This window comes from Gossypium raimondii, chromosome 11, assembly GCF_025698545.1.
Source record: "Gossypium raimondii isolate GPD5lz chromosome 11, ASM2569854v1, whole genome shotgun sequence".
Lineage (NCBI taxonomy): Eukaryota > Viridiplantae > Streptophyta > Magnoliopsida > Malvales > Malvaceae > Gossypium > Gossypium raimondii.
This window is the reverse complement of record NC_068575.1, coordinates 47392290-47412916: the sequence shown is the minus strand read 5'-3', so window position 1 is coordinate 47412916 and position 20627 is coordinate 47392290. Positions and strand designations below refer to the sequence as shown.

The 20627-nt window shown below is 33.5% G+C and overlaps 1 protein-coding gene and 1 long non-coding RNA gene across 2 annotated transcripts; one reads left to right on the top strand and one right to left on the bottom strand.

Annotated features, from left to right (window-relative positions):
- Positions 1-1335: 1335 nt before the first annotated feature.
- Positions 1336-5326, top strand: LOC105803510 (uncharacterized). The gene is made up of 3 exons (XR_001136471.2): positions 1336-2691; positions 3156-3220; positions 5032-5326. It is a non-coding gene; the product is annotated as an uncharacterized LOC105803510 (long non-coding RNA).
- Positions 5327-7476: 2150 nt separating this feature from the next.
- LOC105803508 (anaphase-promoting complex subunit 5) lies at positions 7477-20380 on the bottom strand. Its single transcript, XM_012635731.2, has 20 exons — positions 19967-20380; positions 19668-19827; positions 19454-19575; positions 18687-18933; positions 17967-18138; positions 17800-17878; positions 17610-17695; positions 17014-17140; positions 16479-16511; positions 16130-16378; positions 14199-14276; positions 13842-14104; positions 12036-12095; positions 11851-11918; positions 11252-11357; positions 11020-11161; positions 10388-10486; positions 9514-9778; positions 8222-8289; positions 7477-7916 (listed from the first exon to the last, which is right to left on the bottom strand). Exons 1-20 carry the CDS (start codon positions 20135-20137, stop codon positions 7743-7745), a joined length of 2769 nt encoding a protein of 922 aa, XP_012491185.1. The 5' UTR covers positions 20138-20380; the 3' UTR covers positions 7477-7742.
- Between the last annotated feature and the right edge of the window lie 247 nt (positions 20381-20627).

Genomic DNA, 20627 nt, shown 5'->3' with positions numbered 1-20627 from the left:
ACTAAAATTAAATGAAAAGTATTTTTATTGATTAATAATTCAACTCCGATCGGTTTGAATTTGAAAAAAATTAAAAAAAAAAAACTCGCTCTTTATTTAACCCGTAATAGTTCTTAAAGGGGATTTTACACTTCCCTTCCCTGTAAATCGAAGTAATTTTATACATTTTTGTAATTTTTCTAAAAGTTAAAATTTAACAATCCGAAGAAACCGTAAGAGGGTGGGTTAAAATTAAATGTGATGATGCAATGAACCCCAACACTAGTGAGGCACAGGCTGTACTGGAAGGAGACAATGCCTTGGCCAATTCAGTTTGTTTTGAAACATGCGGGAGGTTCGAGTTCTTCTGGTCTGGTGCATATGATGAGGGAGCGACGGTGCAAGGTATGTTTTTGTCATGTGCCTCGTGAAGCCAATAAGGCTGCAGATTCAACATATCGCCGGCAAGTGTTATGTCAGCTCTAAAGTTACGGTGAAAAGAAAAATGGAAAGATGAAAAGTTGATGGGGGTGAAAATTTAAAACGATGGAAAATATAATTATTTTCATAAGTATACTTGATAGGATAGATGGAAAAATAAAAAGAAAATGTTTCATTCATTACTTGGTAGAGTTGAAAAATAGAAGAACAAACTTGAAAAATGTATAATTTGAACTAACATACACATCTCTCATTTTCTCTCCTCTCATCATTTCAATTTGAAAACATTGATTTATGCATTAGGATGAAAAATTATCATTCTTCCTATTTTCTTTCCTCACTTTTCTTTCTAGCCAAACACACGCCAAACTTATTTTATTTTCACTTTTCTATTCTCTCCTCTTATCCCTCCATTTTTTCACCTAACCAATCACACTCTAAATGTTGAGGACCTAACCTTTACCTGATGCTTATCTAGCTAAGATTGATGTACTTAAGAGAAAAATAAAATAAAAATTTTAATAAATCAATCAATTATATTTCATGTTCTATTTATATAGACCAAAAATATCAATTTTTGAATGAATAAAATTTTATATTTGATTTCTATAAAAATTCAATTGTTAAATATATTAATATAAATAGTATTTTTATTTATATAATATAATATCGAATCAATTTAAAAATTATATACATAACAAATATAATTATATTTATAAATTCAACGGTTAAATTATTAAAATATTAATTATAAAAATGCAAAAATATGAACAAATGAGATATTATAGGAATCAAAAGATTTTCTGGCAAAATAATAAATATATATGTGTTGGACCATTTCACGGTTATTTTATCCCAATAATACAAAAGAATAAAAAAATCAAACTAATATAACTTTTACAATATTTACCAAATTAGTACATGTTTTATTGGAGACGGGAATCGGTTTGATCAAACATATTTTATTTTCTTTTACATATTTTTAACTTAATAAAATTATATCTATTGATGGATATGATATGTTACGGGACTAGAACTTAATCTGGCAAACTGTTGGAAAAAATTTGGTTCGAAAATCGTTTTGTGCACAGCAGAAAAATAAAAATTTTGAAAATCGAACCAGTTTGTAATATTATAGCAATAAACATTTTTTCCTGAAATAATATCTGTGCTTTAAGCGAGACGGATCCTAGACATTCTCGGCTTTCAACCAAATGACTTTTTTCGCTATTTTCGTACCATGAACTACCTTGAGTGTGAATTCGACCAATTTCGAATCAAACACAGAATCATGAATATTTTTCTTACTTTTAGTAGGAAAGTAAATATCTCTTTTTTATAGAAACTGGTAGAATTGTTATTGCAACTCACGGTATGGCAACTTTTGCTTCGCTCATGGCTTTAGCTCATGCTTAAATGAGAAAAATGCCTCATTCTCACCCAAATCAAAAATTTGGAGCATCGACTCATTGAAATCATCCACATACTCCATAACTGTGCAGTGTAGCAAAAGCTGGTGCAACTTAGCCCGAACCTCATCCTCAGCATACTCCAGGTAAATCTGCCCCTTGAGTTCACTCTGAAACTCCTCCTAAGTCCTAATAACGATATCACCTCGTCTCTCATCTATGGGCCTACGATGCCACCATAATAAAGCGACATTAATAAAATACATGGCAACAAAATTTACCTTGGTAGCATCATCCGTGATGCCTTTGGTATAAAACTATTGCTCCATTCCCCAAAAGAAGTTGTCCACATCCTTTACGGATCTCGTCCCATTGAACTCTTTCGACTTTGGGACATCTTGTAACAACCCAAAATAAGGCCTAGTCGGAACAGTAGTTTCAAGACCAAAAAAAAAAAACTCGAAGTAGAAATATTTAATTTATAATTTTTTTGGAGTCTATGATATGTTTGGGTGATGGTGTGCAAATTTTGTTAAGAAATTTTATCGATTAAGTGCCCAATTTTATTATTGGGATCCAATTGTATTAATTGCAAAATATGAGTTCTAGAACATAAGTACTTGTTTTAAATGGGGGTTTAAATTAGAGGTCTTTAAATAGACCATCATATTTCGTTATGGACAAAACTAGTCATGGAAGGGTAAAAATTGAAGGTATAGTAAAAAGGGCATTTTTGTCATTTGGGTGTTTTAAGGCATAAAAGACAAAATTGAAACCCAAAAATCTGCTCATTCTCTTCTCCATGCTGCCGAAACTTTCAGCAAGCCATGTCTAGGGTTTCAAGTTTTTTCAAAGTTCAATTGTAAGTTCATTTGAGCCCGTTTTTAATGTTCTTCGTATTTTTGAGATCCTAGAAGCTTAACCTTTCTATTTTTACTATTTATTTGCATGAAAAATGAAGTTTAAAAATTGACCCATGCTAGATATTTGTGCATTTTGATGTTTAATGATAGAATAAGGGTGCACGAGGTTAGGAGAACGATTTTTGCTAAGTGATTTTCGTTGAAAATGGTTAAAACGGGTTAATTAGTAAAAGTTGTAAATGCTCCTAAAAGTTGTAAATAATAAGAATTTGAGGTTGCTTTAGAAGAGAAAAGGTTTGGCTGACCTTGAATGTTATGGAAATTGAATAAAATCATATTACGAGCCTAGGGGCAAAATTGTAATTATGAAAAGTTTAGGGCAAAATTGTAAATTTTCCGTAGTATGATTTTTGTATTAAAATGAGTAATGTGAGTGATAGTTAAGTGAAATGTGACATTATAGATCAAAGAAATCGAGATTTGGACCAAATACGGAAATGTCAATCAAAATAATCGACTCGCGTTGAGGTAAGTTCGACGCTGCTTAATCATTGTTACAATTATGCTTTTAATGCTTTGTTATTTCATAAATTGTATACACGAGAATACAGTCACGTTTAACGATAAATCAGCTATGTTTAGCACTTAATATGAAATTCGAGATAGCTTCAGCTATTTATGGCACTTAGTGTGCGATTTGGAATAGCTTCGGCTATTTATGACACTTAGTGTGTGAGACTGAGATAGCTTCGGCTATGTAAGGCACTTAGTGTGCGAGATTATGATAGCTTCAGCTATACGATGGCAATTAGTGTATGAAACATTGAGTATTCGATAATGTTACGAGAATGTGTAAGTTCGTATAGTAAGTTTATAAGCAATTAGATGTTAAATTCTGAATGAATGTTAATTATATATATGCTGAAATGAAATATGCAAATATATATATATATATAGCCAAATGCGTTTTAGTTCGGAAAGTAAAAATAGATGTGAATGCGATTTATTGATGTTTAGCACTAAGTGTGCGGGTATGAAATAGCTATGACTATATGAACGGCACTAAGTGTGCGAAATTAAAATAATGATGTTGGATAATGGGCACTAAGTGTGCGAAATTAAAATGATGATGATGTATAACGGGCACTAAGTGTGCGATACCGAGAGCAACTTGGTTAGATGAGAAAGAGCACTAATTGTGCAACTTCATTATGGCATCGACTCGAGATGAGTTTTGAGTGCTAGTGTAAGACCACGTCTGGGACATGACATCGGCACCGATATGTGATCCCATGTGAGACCATATCTGGGATATGGCATTGGTGTCCTACCAGGTGTACGAGATATCCCAAACATCCCTAATATTACAAGTAGTTCAACGGGAAATTCAAGGAGTATGCTCAAGATAAGTAAGAGTAGGATATGTGAGTATTATGACTAGGCACAGGTATGTATATGAGATTCATAAATAATGTGCTCAGATTATGATGCATTATTGATAAGGATGCAAACAAGTAAGATGTGTCTATGATCACTTGATTGTTGTGTGCCAAGATATAATATGCTTTGGTGTAAGTGTATATAAATGAAAGTGGACACAAAGAATTAATGAATGAGTGAAATTGACCTTAAAACAGTTGTGGGCGCACATTAGTATAACTTCAAAAATCACAAAAATGGTGGAAATTGAATTAAAGTCTGGGTGAGATATGAAATTAAATATTAATGAGTCTATTTTTCCATAAAAGAAACAGAGTAAGCAAAAGAAGTGTGAATTATGAGGTATTTGAATTTTGGTGAGACAGGTCGAATGAGTTTGAATCACTGTTCCAACTTTGAAAAATCAGTAAAATTGTACAAAAGTAAATATGGAGTATAATTTATATGTTTGAAATCCTTATTATGTCTATTTTCAAGTGAAATAAACGAGAACATCATATGAATTTTGTACGGGGAGAAAATTGATTCGTTGTGAAGAAGTGTCGAATTGTTGGACAAGGAAACAGGGTAAATTTAATGAATAAACTGTATTAATTGGCTAGACCAAAATTCTTAAATTTCTATGGTAAGAAATTATGTGAGTCTAGTTTCAGGAAAATTTTACGGTTCTTCATTTGGAGTTCAGTAGCTCGAGAAATAAATAATTTAGTAACAAAGACTCAAGTAGATGATTAATGTGAATATTAGTAATAAAGTGTAAGAATGTGATATAATGATTATATCATCATAAGAAATTATTATGAGGATTTGTCCACACAAGTTTAATAATTTCTTATTATTTTCATATGAACTTACTAAGCATTTATGCTTACTTCCTTCTCTTTTCCTTTGCCTTATAGTATCGCCAAGTTAGCTCGGGAATCGGTGGACGCTGAGATTTGCCCACACTATCAATTAGAACACTTGGTATATCTAGATACATAAATTTTGGGTTACAAGATGTATAGTAGGTTTGGTCGTTTTGTCATATATGTCATATTTCTTATGGCCTAAAATGTTGACCCTTATTTAATAAATGTTCTTTTTGATTAAGGCTATTTGGAGATGGCCAATACGCCTATGATATGGTTATTCATGTATGTGGTAATTGTATAATTGAATGTTGTGGAGGTGGTTTATAAATGATTTCATGAATGACGATGTGTATGGGAAAGCGAATGTAAAATTGGATATTCGGATGTCCAATTATAGTGTGATACATGTTGACAAAATTTTATGACACGGTTTTAGATGTTCAAGAAATTTTAAGTCCGGTAACGCCTCGTATCCTGTTCCGGTATTGGATAAGGGTAAGGGGTGTTACACATCTACCTTAGGCTTGGGTGCCGTAGCCAACACCCTATTACCCAAAGCAACTTTGCAAATATTGAGCTCTCCCTTGAGCTCCTTAATGTATTCCTTCAAGGTCGACACCATAGCCTCGAGAGCATAACTCTTCTCAGTCAGCTCACCTACAACGATATTGAGGACCCCTTGCACTGAATCAACATTAGCACTGAGGGCCTCTACCACTTGTTTTTTGAGCTGAACTTGCATCGATTTTAGCTCTGTGATACATCACTCATAGAACCCTCTAGTTTGACAACTCTGCCTTCCAAAGTTGATAGTATATCCCTCGAGCTATTAGCTTTCTTGCCCTCCCACGGGTCTTCATAGTCTCAATCTATTCGCCTACTCCCTTCTACATCTCAGCCGACACCTTTTAACACTAGTTCTAATACCAACTATCACGGGGCTAGAACTTAAGTCTAGCAAACCACGCGACCTTAAGTGATTTCTTTACTTCGAATTTGCCTAAGTCAGCCTAATTGCCGAAAAGTGAGAATTCTTTAAGAAATTCTCTAAATCATAGAAAATAGAGCAAAAGCAACTCAAAAGCACAAAAGCAACTCAAAAGCAAAAGAGTAATGAAAAAGCTTGAAAAGCCACAAGAAAGTAATGCACACTAAGTGTTCGAGTGAATGCTCTCAAATATATTCTCTAACTCAAGAACAAAATACAATAGGGAATATATTCTATTTATAGTTGAACTCCCCCAAATTCAATGAGATGATTATAAAAATAGAAATTAGTGCCTATCTACAAAATGAGAGTCCTATGAGTTTTACACTCTATACATTTTATCCCTTAAAAGTTAAATTAATTATCCTGATAACTCTAGTTTTACTAGAGTGTTTCATTAGGCCACCAAGGCTTCAAGTAGATGAGCTTCTTCCTGAATTTTACGAATCGGGTCAATTCAAGTGGATCAAATGAATCCTATTTAATTAGTTGACCTCCATGGGACATGTTGTGCACAATGGTCATGAACTTTGATCCGCAACTTGTGATAATAAAATGACTAATTGATGGATGTGCATAAAAGTTCTCTTTTCTCACCCAAAGATTTTTACAATTATTATAAATCTCATTTTTAATATTATAATATTATTCTTAAATAAATTATAATTTATAACACTATATATTTAAAAAATTAAAAATTAATTCAATAACATTATAAAATATTAAAATATTAAACATCTATATTTTTTATAATACCTTTATAAGATTCAGTTTTATAGAACTTAAAATATATAATGCTATAAATGATGTGTTACTTATAAATAATATATAATCTTGGAAATAATAACTTATTTTATCAAATTTAATAAAGGTAAAATTGATTTCAAGTCAATTTCTCTTTTCCATCAAAACTTGTACTAGTTTGATAAATATGGAATACGTTATTTTTTTACTATTGAGATAAAATGACTTCAAAATTTTGATGGTAAATAATTGAGATTTGATAAGAGAGATGTCAAAATTCGAATGATTATAACTATATATTTTTTTATATAAAATTGCTTAAAATTATAAATTGAGTCTTAATTTAATTGATATTATTATCAATGCAAAAGGACATAAATTTAAACACACTTTCACGGATTTATCTTTCTATTTAAAGGCCAAAATGAACTTTGAATAATTCTACCTATCATATAAGAAAAAATGTATTCAAACTCATGTCTTTTGACACTTCCAACAATGCTAGTGCTAACCAAACTAAAACTCAATCAACATCATTTAATATTTATGATGTCATTTAATCACCAATTAAATCTTTTTAATGGAGTTCCAACCAATCGAATTTTAAGGACTCATAGATCATCCATTCAAATTCTACTTATGAATCCTCATATTTTATCTTTCAATTAAATTAAAATAATTTTAATCATCATTTTGAGAGAACAAAATTTTAATTCCCATATTAAAGTCGGTATAATTAATTTTTCATTTTACTCGGGTTACAAGTTATTGATCATTTTATATTCAAACAAAATCACTGTCAAAGGCAAAGCAAATCTATGATCAACCTCGCCTAAAATCACTGAATTTTCACCAAACACAATAACCTAATCACGATATATAATCAACATAATTTTTCAATCAGTTGTGTTAAATAAAAGACCATCCAATTTTCAGCAATCATATAATCAGCCTTATAATTAATTCATCAAAAAGGAATGGGCAAAACACCCGCTTACCATACTTTAATTATGCTCCTCGGGGCTCAGGCGTTTAAGAGGGTATCGGATTGGATGGGATCTTCCACGTCATGAGGATGGTCAAGAGACATAACGTGATTCTTGAAAGAAGATGCAGCTTCTTCCCTCTGTTCTGGCTGCCCCAGCTTGTCAAATACAATGGCCATCAAGTAGAAAGCTTCGGCCATTAATTCATGATGCTGAGGACCAAAACAAGTTTCATCCCATTAATAACAATGCCAATACTTGCTATGAAAGCAAAAGTAAGCAACGATGATGCGTTGCTGCTACTATATGTACCCACAATTGGATCATATGAATACTAACGACCAATGAAATGCATAGGTTCTTGTTTCATTTTTTTCTTTTTTATGGAATTCTTACTTCTGTCAATGGCTAAACCTAAGAGCAGAAAATATACTGGAACTTGACTTGAAGACATAAATGCTAAGCATTCCAAAGGAGAAAGAAGAATGTAGACATTCCATATCAAAAGTCAACTAACCTCCAAAGCTTGCAACTCATCTGCAGCTTGCCTTAAGGGATCCAGCACAAGTTCTGGATTTCTGGAAACTGGTGAGGAAACTCAACAAGTTAGTGCAGTGCAAGTACATAACATTTACAATTCAAACAAGCTTAACAAAAAGGAGGATATGGAGGAAAAGGGAAAAAACATTGGGCCAATTTCATATTATCCTAAAAGTTGGGATCTTTTACAAAAAGAACTTCATACTTCAATTACAAGTCATTAAAAATTATAATTATGTCTTTGTTGAAATATTGAACTTTTAACCACTCTGATCAGATGAATTACTTTTAGAGCTTTGTAGCATCATTCGATAAGAAAAGTTGCTTTAGACTGTTCCAAAGCCTGTTCTGAAAGAACTTAAACTAAAACACTTCTAACTTGTTTCCAACTCAATCCAGGATGACCTAACATACCACCCATTGTGACCAGAAGCAGTAGTCCAGTGCCTTTGACAAGAGTTTTCACTTTAGGCACCGTAAACCATACAAGGTAGTTGGAAAAATGACTGGTCCAATATGCTCTTTGTAAGCATATCCTCCATCAAGTTTAAGAAACATCCTCATTCTCACAACCTTTACCGCATCCATTTCCATTGTTAAACCAGTCAAATCAATACCACTTAATTTCCTTTTCATAATTTCAAATTCTATTAAATAATCCTATTTTGTAACTGCACTTTTTATTTGCATCCTCTATATAACCAAACAACAATTATTCCACTCATCTTAAACTTGACCCCTTATTGAGGGACTAATGTCTTGCTCCCAGTCCCCAATTGTCCAATCTAGATTTGAATTCCAACATACCATGCTCTGCAAATATTCAACATACCCTTTGTAGCTAGTTCTCTATTTCCAAAAGAACTTCCTCAGTCTTCATTTTTCATGTAAATCCAAACCTAGATAATGAGCATGGTAAAACTCAACTGCCTCTAAGCATACATTAGAAGTTTAAGTAACTGTCTGGTTTTACATAGAAATATGTATCTTAATGCATAATTTCTCATTTTTCACCAAAGATAGAGGTCTATTCACTTCAATAAATCTAGAACACTCAATGCTAATCAATTTAATTGGTGAAAGGTAAGTCGATTCATACATGCATCGGAGAAAAGTAAACAAGCCAGATAGTTGTCAATCTAACAAGTCATGATATACCTTTCCTACATCCCCAATCCTGTGAGACCTTAAAAGAAGAGGAAGGCACACCTGCTCTACTTATTAATAAAATTAGGTATAAATGCCGTAAGAGGATGATAAAAATAATACCTGAGAAGCTTGGATCTGAGAGATAACATTTTGCTTCTGTAAGATAGGCCCGAGCACAGAGTTCCAAACCTCCATGGCCAAGAATCATTGGAAAAGCACCATGTAAAAGTGTTAAAGCAGTCTTTGCATGATTGGATCCAAGTGAAAGCCATAATTCAGCCAGTGTAAGAGTTGCTGATGCTCTAAGAAGATCCAAGTTAAATGTCTGACAATACGAAAGGCTTGCTAATGCATAGGGAAGGCCTACGACAGCATTTCCTGAATTCTGGTGACACCAAATAAGGAAAATATCAAGATTTCAACACTTTGAGGTCTAGTCTATACAATAATCCATTTTTCTTCCCAAAAGTATGCATCTTGGACACGTATAACAGAGATAAGGATGGTATAAAACAATCTGTTGGTCTATAGGGAAAGATGAGATTGTAAATAAATGCTTGTAGATAGAAGGTACGGATATTACAAGCACAAAATGCTTGTATAAGTTCCCCTTGACAAAGATGTGACACAAAGACAATGCCTGTGTTGGAAGAAAGGAAGACCAAATAATCAAAATGAAACTGACACAAAGAGGATGCCTTAAAGTATGGTGTTCAATTTCTCTTTATTTAATGGGGTTGGATGACACTGCGCAAGCCATTGAAACATCAGTGGTTTCAATTTACAATCCCCCCCCCCCTAAAAAAAAGAAAAAACATATATGTACCTTATTTGGGAAGAATGGACATGTAGATGGTCTTTATATAAATATCATGTCTAAAACAGTTTCATGCAATACAGTTACAATTTATAATAGCACTATAGATAGTTAAATTTCAATTTAGCTATGTTCCATCTCAAATTGCATATATAGCTGTCAAATACATGATCATACCATGTGAATTTCAGCAAGCAGAAGAAGAACAGTTGCACTTTCAACTTGAAGATTGAATTTGTAACACATGCAAAAGAGGGAGTGTGCCACAGCAGCTGCCTGCAAAAATCATCGATAATAAATGGGAAATCCAGGAACAGTAAAAATATATTGGTCAATAATAGAAATTAAGGACCCAATGGATGACTGTGAAACCTAACAACACAAAATCAGAAAAATCACATTTGTTCAAGAAACATAAAGATCAATCAGTTTTTTGGTCATAGTTAATAGCATTTGGTAGCCTCTAGCCTTGCTGACAACCTAAGCTGTCAAACTCTTGATGATACTCTATGAAATCTCAAATACTTGCGTGCGATATTTTCCACACTCCAGTTTTATCAACTCAAAGGTATCAAAAATGCTGCATGTTTTTGCATGAGCATAGCGATGAAAGTTTTTGAGGACTAATATGCATCAGAAAAACCTACGCCCTGGAATCAGCTTCAGTTTGCCTTCCCTTTCAAATTTGTAGCAACTTTTAATCAAAATAGTAAATCCAAACTGCATTACAATTTGCCTCTAACTTATATTTTTGGAAATTGAGCAACTTACCTCAACACAAGAATGTGGCATGCATATCAAGCACATACCTGGCTAAATTGCTTTGCTGCAAGCAATGTACGAGCATGGCGAAGGCTTGCCTCTGTCTTCAGCTCCATGTCCACAGCAGTGACAGATGATGCCAATACTCCAAGTTCATCACATACTTGTTGGGCAAGCTTGAGATGTCCTCTAGTATCATCAGAAAAATGAAAGCAATTGAAAACTTGCAATAAATATGGGAAGAGTGCTGCATATATAAATTTTACTATGTAACCTTACCGATGTAATGCACGCTCATGGAGCAGCTGTAGCTTCAGTATCAATATACGTGATTTGGATACACATAAAAACTTCTCTTCCGCAGTTTTAAGAGCAGCAAAAGCCTCTAAAAATGTATAGAAATAACAAATTACTAAAAATCGATGATAAAGTAATTACAGAGATAACAACAGATATGCATGTGTTTAGGTATAGGCTAGAATGTGCTCATGGTTGTGATCAAGAAATTCTATTGAAGCAAGAGCATTTCAACCAAATTGAAATAATCAGATAGATCAATTCACTTCATTCTCTCTAACTATTTCACATCCTTGGTTATGTCTCAGTGACCAGATGAACATGAGATAACAGAATCTGGATACAAAATAAACATGATGTATTCTGCCTAAAGTTAATATTATCTAAAACCAGACATTAACTAATATTTCAACTTGCAAATATAAGTAGGGAGGCAGTCTCAAATTTCAGTAAAAGTAGAACCAGGTATACACAATCATCAATTAAAAAGAAATCATCCTGTTTCAAGCAAAAGGCAGAGTAGGAAAAACAAATGCAGGAATATAATGCCAGCAGCAACGCATTCGAACATTTTATCTGACCTTTGTAGCCTTTAAATACTGCCAGATGTTGAATAAGTTTCACATGCACTAATGCTGCATCAGATGAACTGGGATGTCCAATGTTTGGTAAACCTCAAGTTAAGAAAGACTTAGATACACAAATATAGTAAAAACGAAATACACAGAACTTAGCCAAATACTAGGTCGGTTTGCGTGATTATTACCTTGAAGCATCAGCAAAGCAAGTTGCATAAACCAAAGCATTCACCCGAGCAAGTGGAGCACTGACAAGTATAGACAAGAAAAAGAAGAAAAATATCAAGCAATCAATTGTAACAAGCACTTAGATTTATTTGAGCTAGACCAAAACCTAAACACAACAAACATATAATTCAATTATGAATCTTCCTGCTTTAGCCAATTGTACCAACAAATGATAGAGTGAGGCAACACCCGTGCTCAGAAAGCACAAAAAGTGTGGGTGAAGGAACCATAAAAGATAATAAAACAAAATAAATGGTAAACGAGTAAAGAGCAGTGAAGGTAGTAAATGCAAAGAGCAAAATTCCTAGTTCTACTGATCTTGCCACAAGATACAATGAAGAAAAGAAGGGCGACGAAAGGAAGTCATGAAACACCAAGACACCCAAAGGTCCATGCTAGCATCAAGAACTCTGATAGTATTACCAAGGGGACCAGTAGCTTACATCACCAGATCAACTCCTACTTGTAGACCACGGGAGTGCTTGATAAACCATTGAAAATTTTCAATCTTTTCAATGCATTTAATAAATCATCAGCATTTATGAAACCACTTAATGGGACATTTTTCAAAGGAAAAATGTTGAATGCTAAGCAGTTTTCAGGTACTTAATGTATTAAGTGAATATTTAAGGAAAAAATATATGCAATTATACTAGTCTTATATTCTTTACGTTCACTACTGATTTGTTTCCTCAACTTTTTACCAATTGGAAATATTGACAAATTTGTATATAAAAAATCTAATAAAATTTTACATTTCAATAGTGTATCGAACAACTTATAACTTAATTCAGTACTTAAAATTCTCAGAGTTAAAAGAATACTACTTGAATTTTCAGTATTGAATTTATTCATTTTATCAAACAATGCCTAAAGCTATCATTCTTAGAAAAGAAATCCCTTGATGTCAATTACTTGGAAAGAATGTCTGCAATAGAAGAATCACAGACCTGCCAATGCTGGGACACAACACGATTGCAAGAGACAAATATGACAAGGAAAAAAATAAGGTCTAATTAAGCTCCCAGTCCTTGTACTCTTCATGCTTTTGAAATTTTGTCTCTTTACTTTTAGTCCCAGGAATTTAGTTCCTTGAATCTTTCAATTTAATAATTAAAAGTCCATTGATAACACTGTTAAAGGATTTCCAATAAATTGAACTATTTGACATTTTTAAAATAAGAAATTTGCTCACAGGGAAAATATTACATGCATGAAAGTCAAAAGAGCAAATAAAAATGTTGAATCCAGAGTGGTAAGGTTTCTAAATTTGGGGTTGTAAGTCAGCAATATTCAAGAGAAGTAGAGTAAAATTCGATACCTTTTTTTTGCTCACATGACTTCCACACAGTTTTAAACTGGTCACATGAGCTTTTTTGTTTGTTTGTTTGTTTTAAATGACACATAATCCAATTTAAAGAAAATATTTTTACAATCATATCAACTGGACTTCAATTGTTGACTAAATTTCAAATATGCAAAGAGTACAAGAACTGGAGCATAATTAGACTAAAAGATAATCTAGACAAGATATTTAACACAACACGAGACAAAAAAGAAACACAAAGACGACAGAACTACACAAATATGACAATCCATATAAAATAACTTAAACACAATTATGACGTGAGAATATACACAAACATGGCACGAATGCACAAATTGCCAGGCGGGGGTCAAGAATGACAAGTCAAAGCTGGACAATCTTAAGTAAGCAGTGCAACAAACAACAAAAATATATGTAAGACGTGCTTGTTAAATTTCACCTTCCATATATCTCCCATGCGGTAGCACGATGTAGATACGAAGAACCTACTAACTGCATAACAGATCCAGGAATTGAACTTGGTTGTGTAAAGAATAGAAAAGGATTAGAATTATTCCTAGAACCATTATCTTGGGACAGCACTAATGAACCCATGGGCTTTTGCAAGTTCTTAAGCCATGCAGTACTAAAAGCACCATCTGCAGTCATGGTAGAGCCCTCACAACAAAATTCACTGATTAAGTGGTAACCAGATCGTAGTTCCTGCAAAGATAATATATTATTATGAAATAGAATTCAACTGCAGAAGTCCTCATACATACAAGAAACAAGCATGCCATAGAGAACAGCACTTAACCTTACAAACAATAATTGGGCATGTCCGAAGCTTCATGGAAGTCTTGGGACCAAATGACAGCAGAGGTCTCTGCACATGCTGCATGTGATAATAAGAAGGTTAAATATTTTAAAACAATAGAAAAGATTAAAGGAACAACAGATTCAAAAATTAAAGGAACAAGAAATCAGAAAAAAAAAATCCCTATGCACAACAGATTTCATTAACCTTACAAGAAACAAGTATATAAGTTCCCTGCCACATCTTAAAAGATAACTTCATTAATCCAATAGGAAACATGACACAAGGATAAGCAGAGAACCAAAGCTATATAAAAATGGAAGATTGAGGTGATATCAAGGCTGAAAATTCTCTTTGCTGTAAGAAATTTAGCTCTTTCTTGCATATTAAGAGTAAAAAACTTGGAGAAAAGGACAAATTTCCTAACTAGATTTAGGTTTATATGAACCCCATAAATAAAAACCTAGCAGCTAACAATTTAAAGACTGAGACTGACATGATATGCAAGTAAGCCTATAGCTTATTCTGATATGGCGTTCTTCATGTGTTTTATATTTTAAGCATGCATATGTTTTGGACTTTAGGAACCTTTCTTCTACTGATACTAACCTTTTTTCTTTTGAAGTTCTTATAATGCATACTTTTGGCATTTTTCAATGCTCACTACTTATGACGTATGAGAGAGAGAAAGAGAAAGAAAATCACCTTCCAAATATTCTGTCAAACATTTTCACACCAAAGCACAAGTTCATGAAGAAATCATATTAGAATTGGTTCATAGTAACATTCATCAGGAATATTCCCCACAAAAATACAAACTAAAGCATGACAAACTTCGAGTCTATGATGTTACAAGGAAAGAACTCTTAAAAGTACCAATAAGAAAAGATTATTCTAATGCTGCTACATAGGTGATGGTGTGCTTATAAAAGGAGAAAAGAAAATGAAATAAATTTTGACCCATCATAAAAGCTATGAGCATCAGTCCCCTCTTCCATAAAGCTTATTAATCTGTCTATGCACGGGCTTGTTTGTGTGCATGAATATCTCATTCACATCATTGTGTGAACAGAGGCTGTACAATATTTCCTTTCAATTTAGTATTCTAAAGTCTAATTATCAACATAACTAAAAATCAATTGTATCAAACCGATCAAATGAGATATTCATGCACATGCAGCTTATTTGAACACTCAAGCTCACTTGCTCATAAGACCCAAAAAGTATTTCCATGCAAGTCCAGAATAAAGAAATGTGATTGTTTTGGATTCACACCATAAATTGGAAAAAATAAGATAGTGTAAAGGTTTAAAGAACTGAATATAAATGAGACAAATCCAGAAATTCTGAAGTTCCAAATGCATTCTTTCCTAACTGCAGAAAGTATCCTATAATATATGGAGTTCCAACATACATAAACATCGCTATACTCCCAGATATTCTCTATCTCCTTATAGGAAGAAACACATCAGCATGGCACCCAAGGAAACTATGCATGGCTACAAGTTTTATTAGAATATTCTCCATCGTCAATCAGTCAAATTGCTATGATGTCATCCACATTCCGCGGGGAAGATTTTTAAGAGGCCTAGCTAGAGGCCTCTGAAAACAAAGTTTAGAAGATGGTAATGCAAAAATACACTTTGAGATGCAGCCTTGAACAAATGATCTAGCACTTGCTTTATGTGCAGTAACATTTCAGTTTGTAGACAGTTCTTTAATAAGAGAATTTGTTATGCACAAAAAGTAGTGTACAAAGAGCTGTCCATTTTACAGACAAAAACATAGCTGCAGCAAAATTCGTTCCTAAGAAAATAGTTCTGTTTCAATCAAGGTAATATGAATGACAAACATGCATAACCTATGTAGAAGGGGGGTTGTGTAATTAAGTTGTAAAGGAAATTTTGCCAAGTAAAGGTACATATTCTTACCGTCAAATCAAATTTAGCCATTGCAAGATGATTGGCAGCTACCAGTTGCTTCAATTTCAAACTCTCTGCTCTCTTTAGAGATCCTTTCAGGAGAACAAACAATTGCTGCTGAACAGACAAAGAAGTTCCTACACTGATCATAGGAGAGAATGGCGATCCAAGTATTCCACTAGTGGTTGAGAAACCAATCTCAGACAACAAGTTGCAGATAGCAGCTAAAGTGTAGGCCAGACAAGTATCATTGCTGTGCTGCAAAAATTGAAAACCGTTGGACCTAGTAGAATGAAAAGAAATTGAAATATATGACAGGTTAACATTCAAAACCATCAGACTGATAGAATGAAATTACCTGTTGGGAGACACGAACAGCTTCAGTTAGGACCTGAAATCATCACAAAAATCACCATTTCAAAACATATATGGCAAGAAAGTCAGCTTCCAGTGAGCTTGTCAGTAAGGCTGTGCTGAGTTTGAGGTTGGGGCAAGTTACAATGGTTTCCACAAATACGCTTGGGACATGAAATTCTTGCCAAAAAAAAAAAGGATCTCAATTCTCATCTTATACATCAACTGAGCTCAACAACCAAAAGCAACAACATCAGAAATCTGATTGGCCTAGGCATAGAGAACCAAAGCAGAATATTGAGACAACCTAAGACTAGGCATTGTTGATTTAGGACAAATATATTTGACAACCTCCCCACCCCGCCCCCAAAAAAAAAAAATTTTAATTAATTAAACAAATGCATAGCCCAAAAGACCAGAACAGATGGGCAAGCGTTAGTCACCTCAACCAATCAACAGTCCTACCAACCACTGTTTCATAATTACCAGGTTATGCACAAATCAGGCATACTGTAGGGGAGAAAGTCCTCTCATGTTACCTCCAAAGCCTTCTTAGGATGCCCAAAGTGAAAGTGCATCATCCCCAAACATAACAGAGCAATCTCATATCTTCCAAAACTATTGCAACCAGCAGGAGGAACAAAATCGAATCCCTCAGTTCCTGCACTATTTTGCCAAAATTTATCAGAATGGTTAATTTCAAGCAGGTAGCTTCTTCCATCCAAGACTATATTTGGAAGCCAAGAGAATAACAAAAAAAGATAAGCAATAAAAGAAACATATCCTCAGACATATATGAACCTGCAGACCATAATAATATTGGTGGACACATCTGGAAAAACAAAAAGGTTTCAATATTTAAGGAGAATAGCCCATATGAACTCTTAAACATTTTAAAGCATCAGATAATGTGGCAAAATTCAATAAAAAATCAAATTTCAATAGAAAATTCACTCAAACAAAAATAAAGTGGCAAATTTCAATAATGAGTTATAGTAAGTAAATTTACTCTTAAACCCAAAAGTATGATTACAAGTATCGATCAAAGTAAATATAGAGCCAAATTTCAATATCCACCTATAGAATAGTGGCAAATTCACAATTTAACCAAAAAGAAAATAAGTTTCCAAGTCACCTGTAATCAAAATAACGATGAAGATTCTCCAATGCAGAAAAATAGTCATCATGATAAAGATTATTCAAGTAACGCAAAAAATGGACCTGCACCACAATAAAACAGAGGCAAAAAGTAAGACAAGTCATATACCAACTCAAAGCAAGATGAAAGAAAGAGCATGTGCAACTTAAAAAAAATGTCAACCTACACGATGGAGCTCAGGGGCCAACTTCTGAAGCTGCCTTAGAGTCAGTTCAAAGGCATTCAAAGTGAAAGAACTGCCATGCCTGCCACAAGAAGACGTGCAGTTTAGTTCAATTTAATTAGCATTTCAAAAGTTGAATGCAAAAGATTTTAAGTCAATAAGTGGCTTACTTTTCGATTGTGTCAGCTTGCTCCATTAAGTAACCTTGTATTTGCCAATTGGTGCGCAAAAATACCCCACCATTGGGATCAACATCTCTCAATAATTCACCAGAAGCATATGAAGAAGATTCTCTGCCTTTGTCATTGTGCTCTGATTTAGGATCAGCAAAAACCTCAATATCTGCATGCATAGTTTCAAAACTGCTAAGCAATACCAGTAAAATGGTAAAGATTTGACACAAATTCACCAAAAATAACTTTAGAGTCATTCAATTTTGATAAATAAAGCATATTTCAAAACCAACAACTCCAGTTCAAGGCACCTTGCTTAAAAGAAAAGTTTAGACAGCAGAACAAGAAACCTAATTATGTGCATATTAAGGTTATGAGGATGAGAACTAAAAATAAAGTTGCATCAACCACAAGAACTGAGGCATCTTAAGCATAGGGCATTTTGAATTACTTATGAGCTTGCCATGGTTAAACATTGCCCCACAAAAATCCCTTATATTTCACTTTAAGATTGAAGAAAGTAGATTTGGAGTGAACAACTCGATTCATTGGCCTCTGCTATACAATTTTTGTGATCTAGCATATATCATTAGCAATATGTCAAAGAAAATTTACACTACAACCATATCATCATGACAAGTATAACCATTAGTCTCCTGTTGAAACAGCATAAAGTAATTACAAACACAAACACATGCTTTACAAGAATGGAACTACCTTCCACCAATGTCGAAAGTTCCTTTGGAAGATGAAGATGAAAAGAAACTTGTTCAGTGGCTCTTTTCCTTGCTTCCATTTCTTCATTTATTTTTTTGAAAACAAGATTGAGATCCATATTCTCATACTCAGATAAAGATTCCAAGTCATTACCAGAGTCGTCTACCCGACGCAACTCGTAAGATGAACAACTCGAAATGGCTTCTTTACAATAGATCCCTATATTTGTCAAAAGATGGCAGATACCCTGCATTACATGACAAATGTCAGTGTCATAAACATAGCCTATGCTTAAACAAGAATCCATCATACTGTACATTCAACCTTCTATTTATACATAAAAAGAATAATGATCATGAAAATTAACTGAAAAAATAAAATTATAAATACTTAAAAGAAAAGCACAGAACAAAGGCCTATAACATTTAAGTATAATATATACAAACTCAACAATAAAGAATGTAACTAAATTCCACTAGAACAGCAGTGAGTATAATGTTAATTAAATTCCCGACCTTTCAATACTTTTATAAGCATATGCATCCAACCATCAATATCAGGATATAGATTGACAGATTTATACTTCAATGGCCACCACGAAGCCCATAAGGTGATACCAACAATATGCTCTAATATCTATCTCTATACTGATTCTTGCATCACAATTTCATATATATCTTAGTCACAGAAAACAGATGATTATTCCAACAAAAGCATAAAATTGAATTCAAAATATATGTACAACTTATGAGGCAGGATAGAAATACCTCAAAAGTTAAGAGGTTGAAAGCAAGTATGCAGCGGCGAAGAAACATACCCAGGTTACTGTTTGGGTCCAAAATAACCTGGTCATCTTCCATAACTCCTGAATCAGGTCCCCCAAGTGTTTCTACAAAAAAAAAATAAATAGCAGTAATAATAGCAAAAAAAGAAGATGATAAAGTGATGAAAACAATAAAGGGATAAAAAAAAGAAGCTAACCTCGCAACTCGTTAAAGAAATTGAACAGATCATCAGGAGATGATAAAGAAGATAACCGACTAGTTACATGATCAGTTAACCAATGATCCAGTAAACCACCAACCTCCCTCAATTGGTTAATGAGCTGATCTAATTTTGACTCCAAAATGTCATCACATGACTGCAACATCAAAATTGGACACCGCAAACATCAAGACCAGTAACTTAAGCTTCACTTGCCATTTGATTCCAAAAGCAAAATATATATACAAAAGCGAAGGACATTTTTGGAAAGAAAAGGGGGAAAACGCTGGAAATACCTTGGTGAGAGCTAATAAATACAAGCCGAGGCGGTTGTGCTGAGAAACGGAGGAGAAAGGGAAAGGGACTGAGATTTGAGAAGGAGAAGCATAGATATTAACCAAAATGCAGACTGAAACTTTGTGTGGAGTTATGGCAAAGGCACCCGGCGCTTTCACTACCCCTGCCATGTCCACGATAATAGACTTGACAAATTTGATAGCTGAGTTAGTGAGTTATAGTAAGCGAGTATGAGAGGAGAGGTTTATGTCTGGCTCTGGGGGGGTTTCGAACTCAAATCCTTAAGACTGGTATTTTTGGTGTTGGGGTTTCAAAAAAAGTGCCGCCTAAAGTTTCCGCATCCTCATCCTCATCCTCCCTTTCTTTCTCATAACATTTACGGGTCGGGCAGCAGACAGAGTGACTCCTCTGACCCGATACTTCAACTCATCGGAATATTAAATTGTTGAGCTATTAAAAAATTAAAACCTCTTAAAAAACACCTTCCAAGTAAATTATTTGAATTTAAATATAGGAATAAATATTAATTATGTTTGAATTTAAATGATTTAATTATTTAATTTTAATAATAAATATTAATATAAAATACCTATTTAAAAATATTTATTAATATATAAAGTAAGACAGGTTTTGAATCAAATTTAGATGTATTTAAAAAAT

What these genes read in the sequence shown, in the direction of transcription:
- LOC105803508 (XM_012635731.2), bottom strand. Translation starts at nt 20,137, where the DNA reads ATGGCAGGGGTAGTGAAAGCGCCGGGTGCCTTTGCCATAACTCCACAC. An exon ending in TGCTTTGCTGATGCTTCAAG is followed by an intron (nt 11,919 to 12,035) that starts GTAATAATCACG and finishes TGGACATCCCAG; the next exon opens with TTCATCTGATGCAGCATTAG. An exon ending in CAGCAAAGCAATTTAGCCAG is followed by an intron (nt 10,487 to 11,019) that starts GTATGTGCTTGA and finishes TGATTTTTGCAG; the next exon opens with GCAGCTGCTGTGGCACACTC.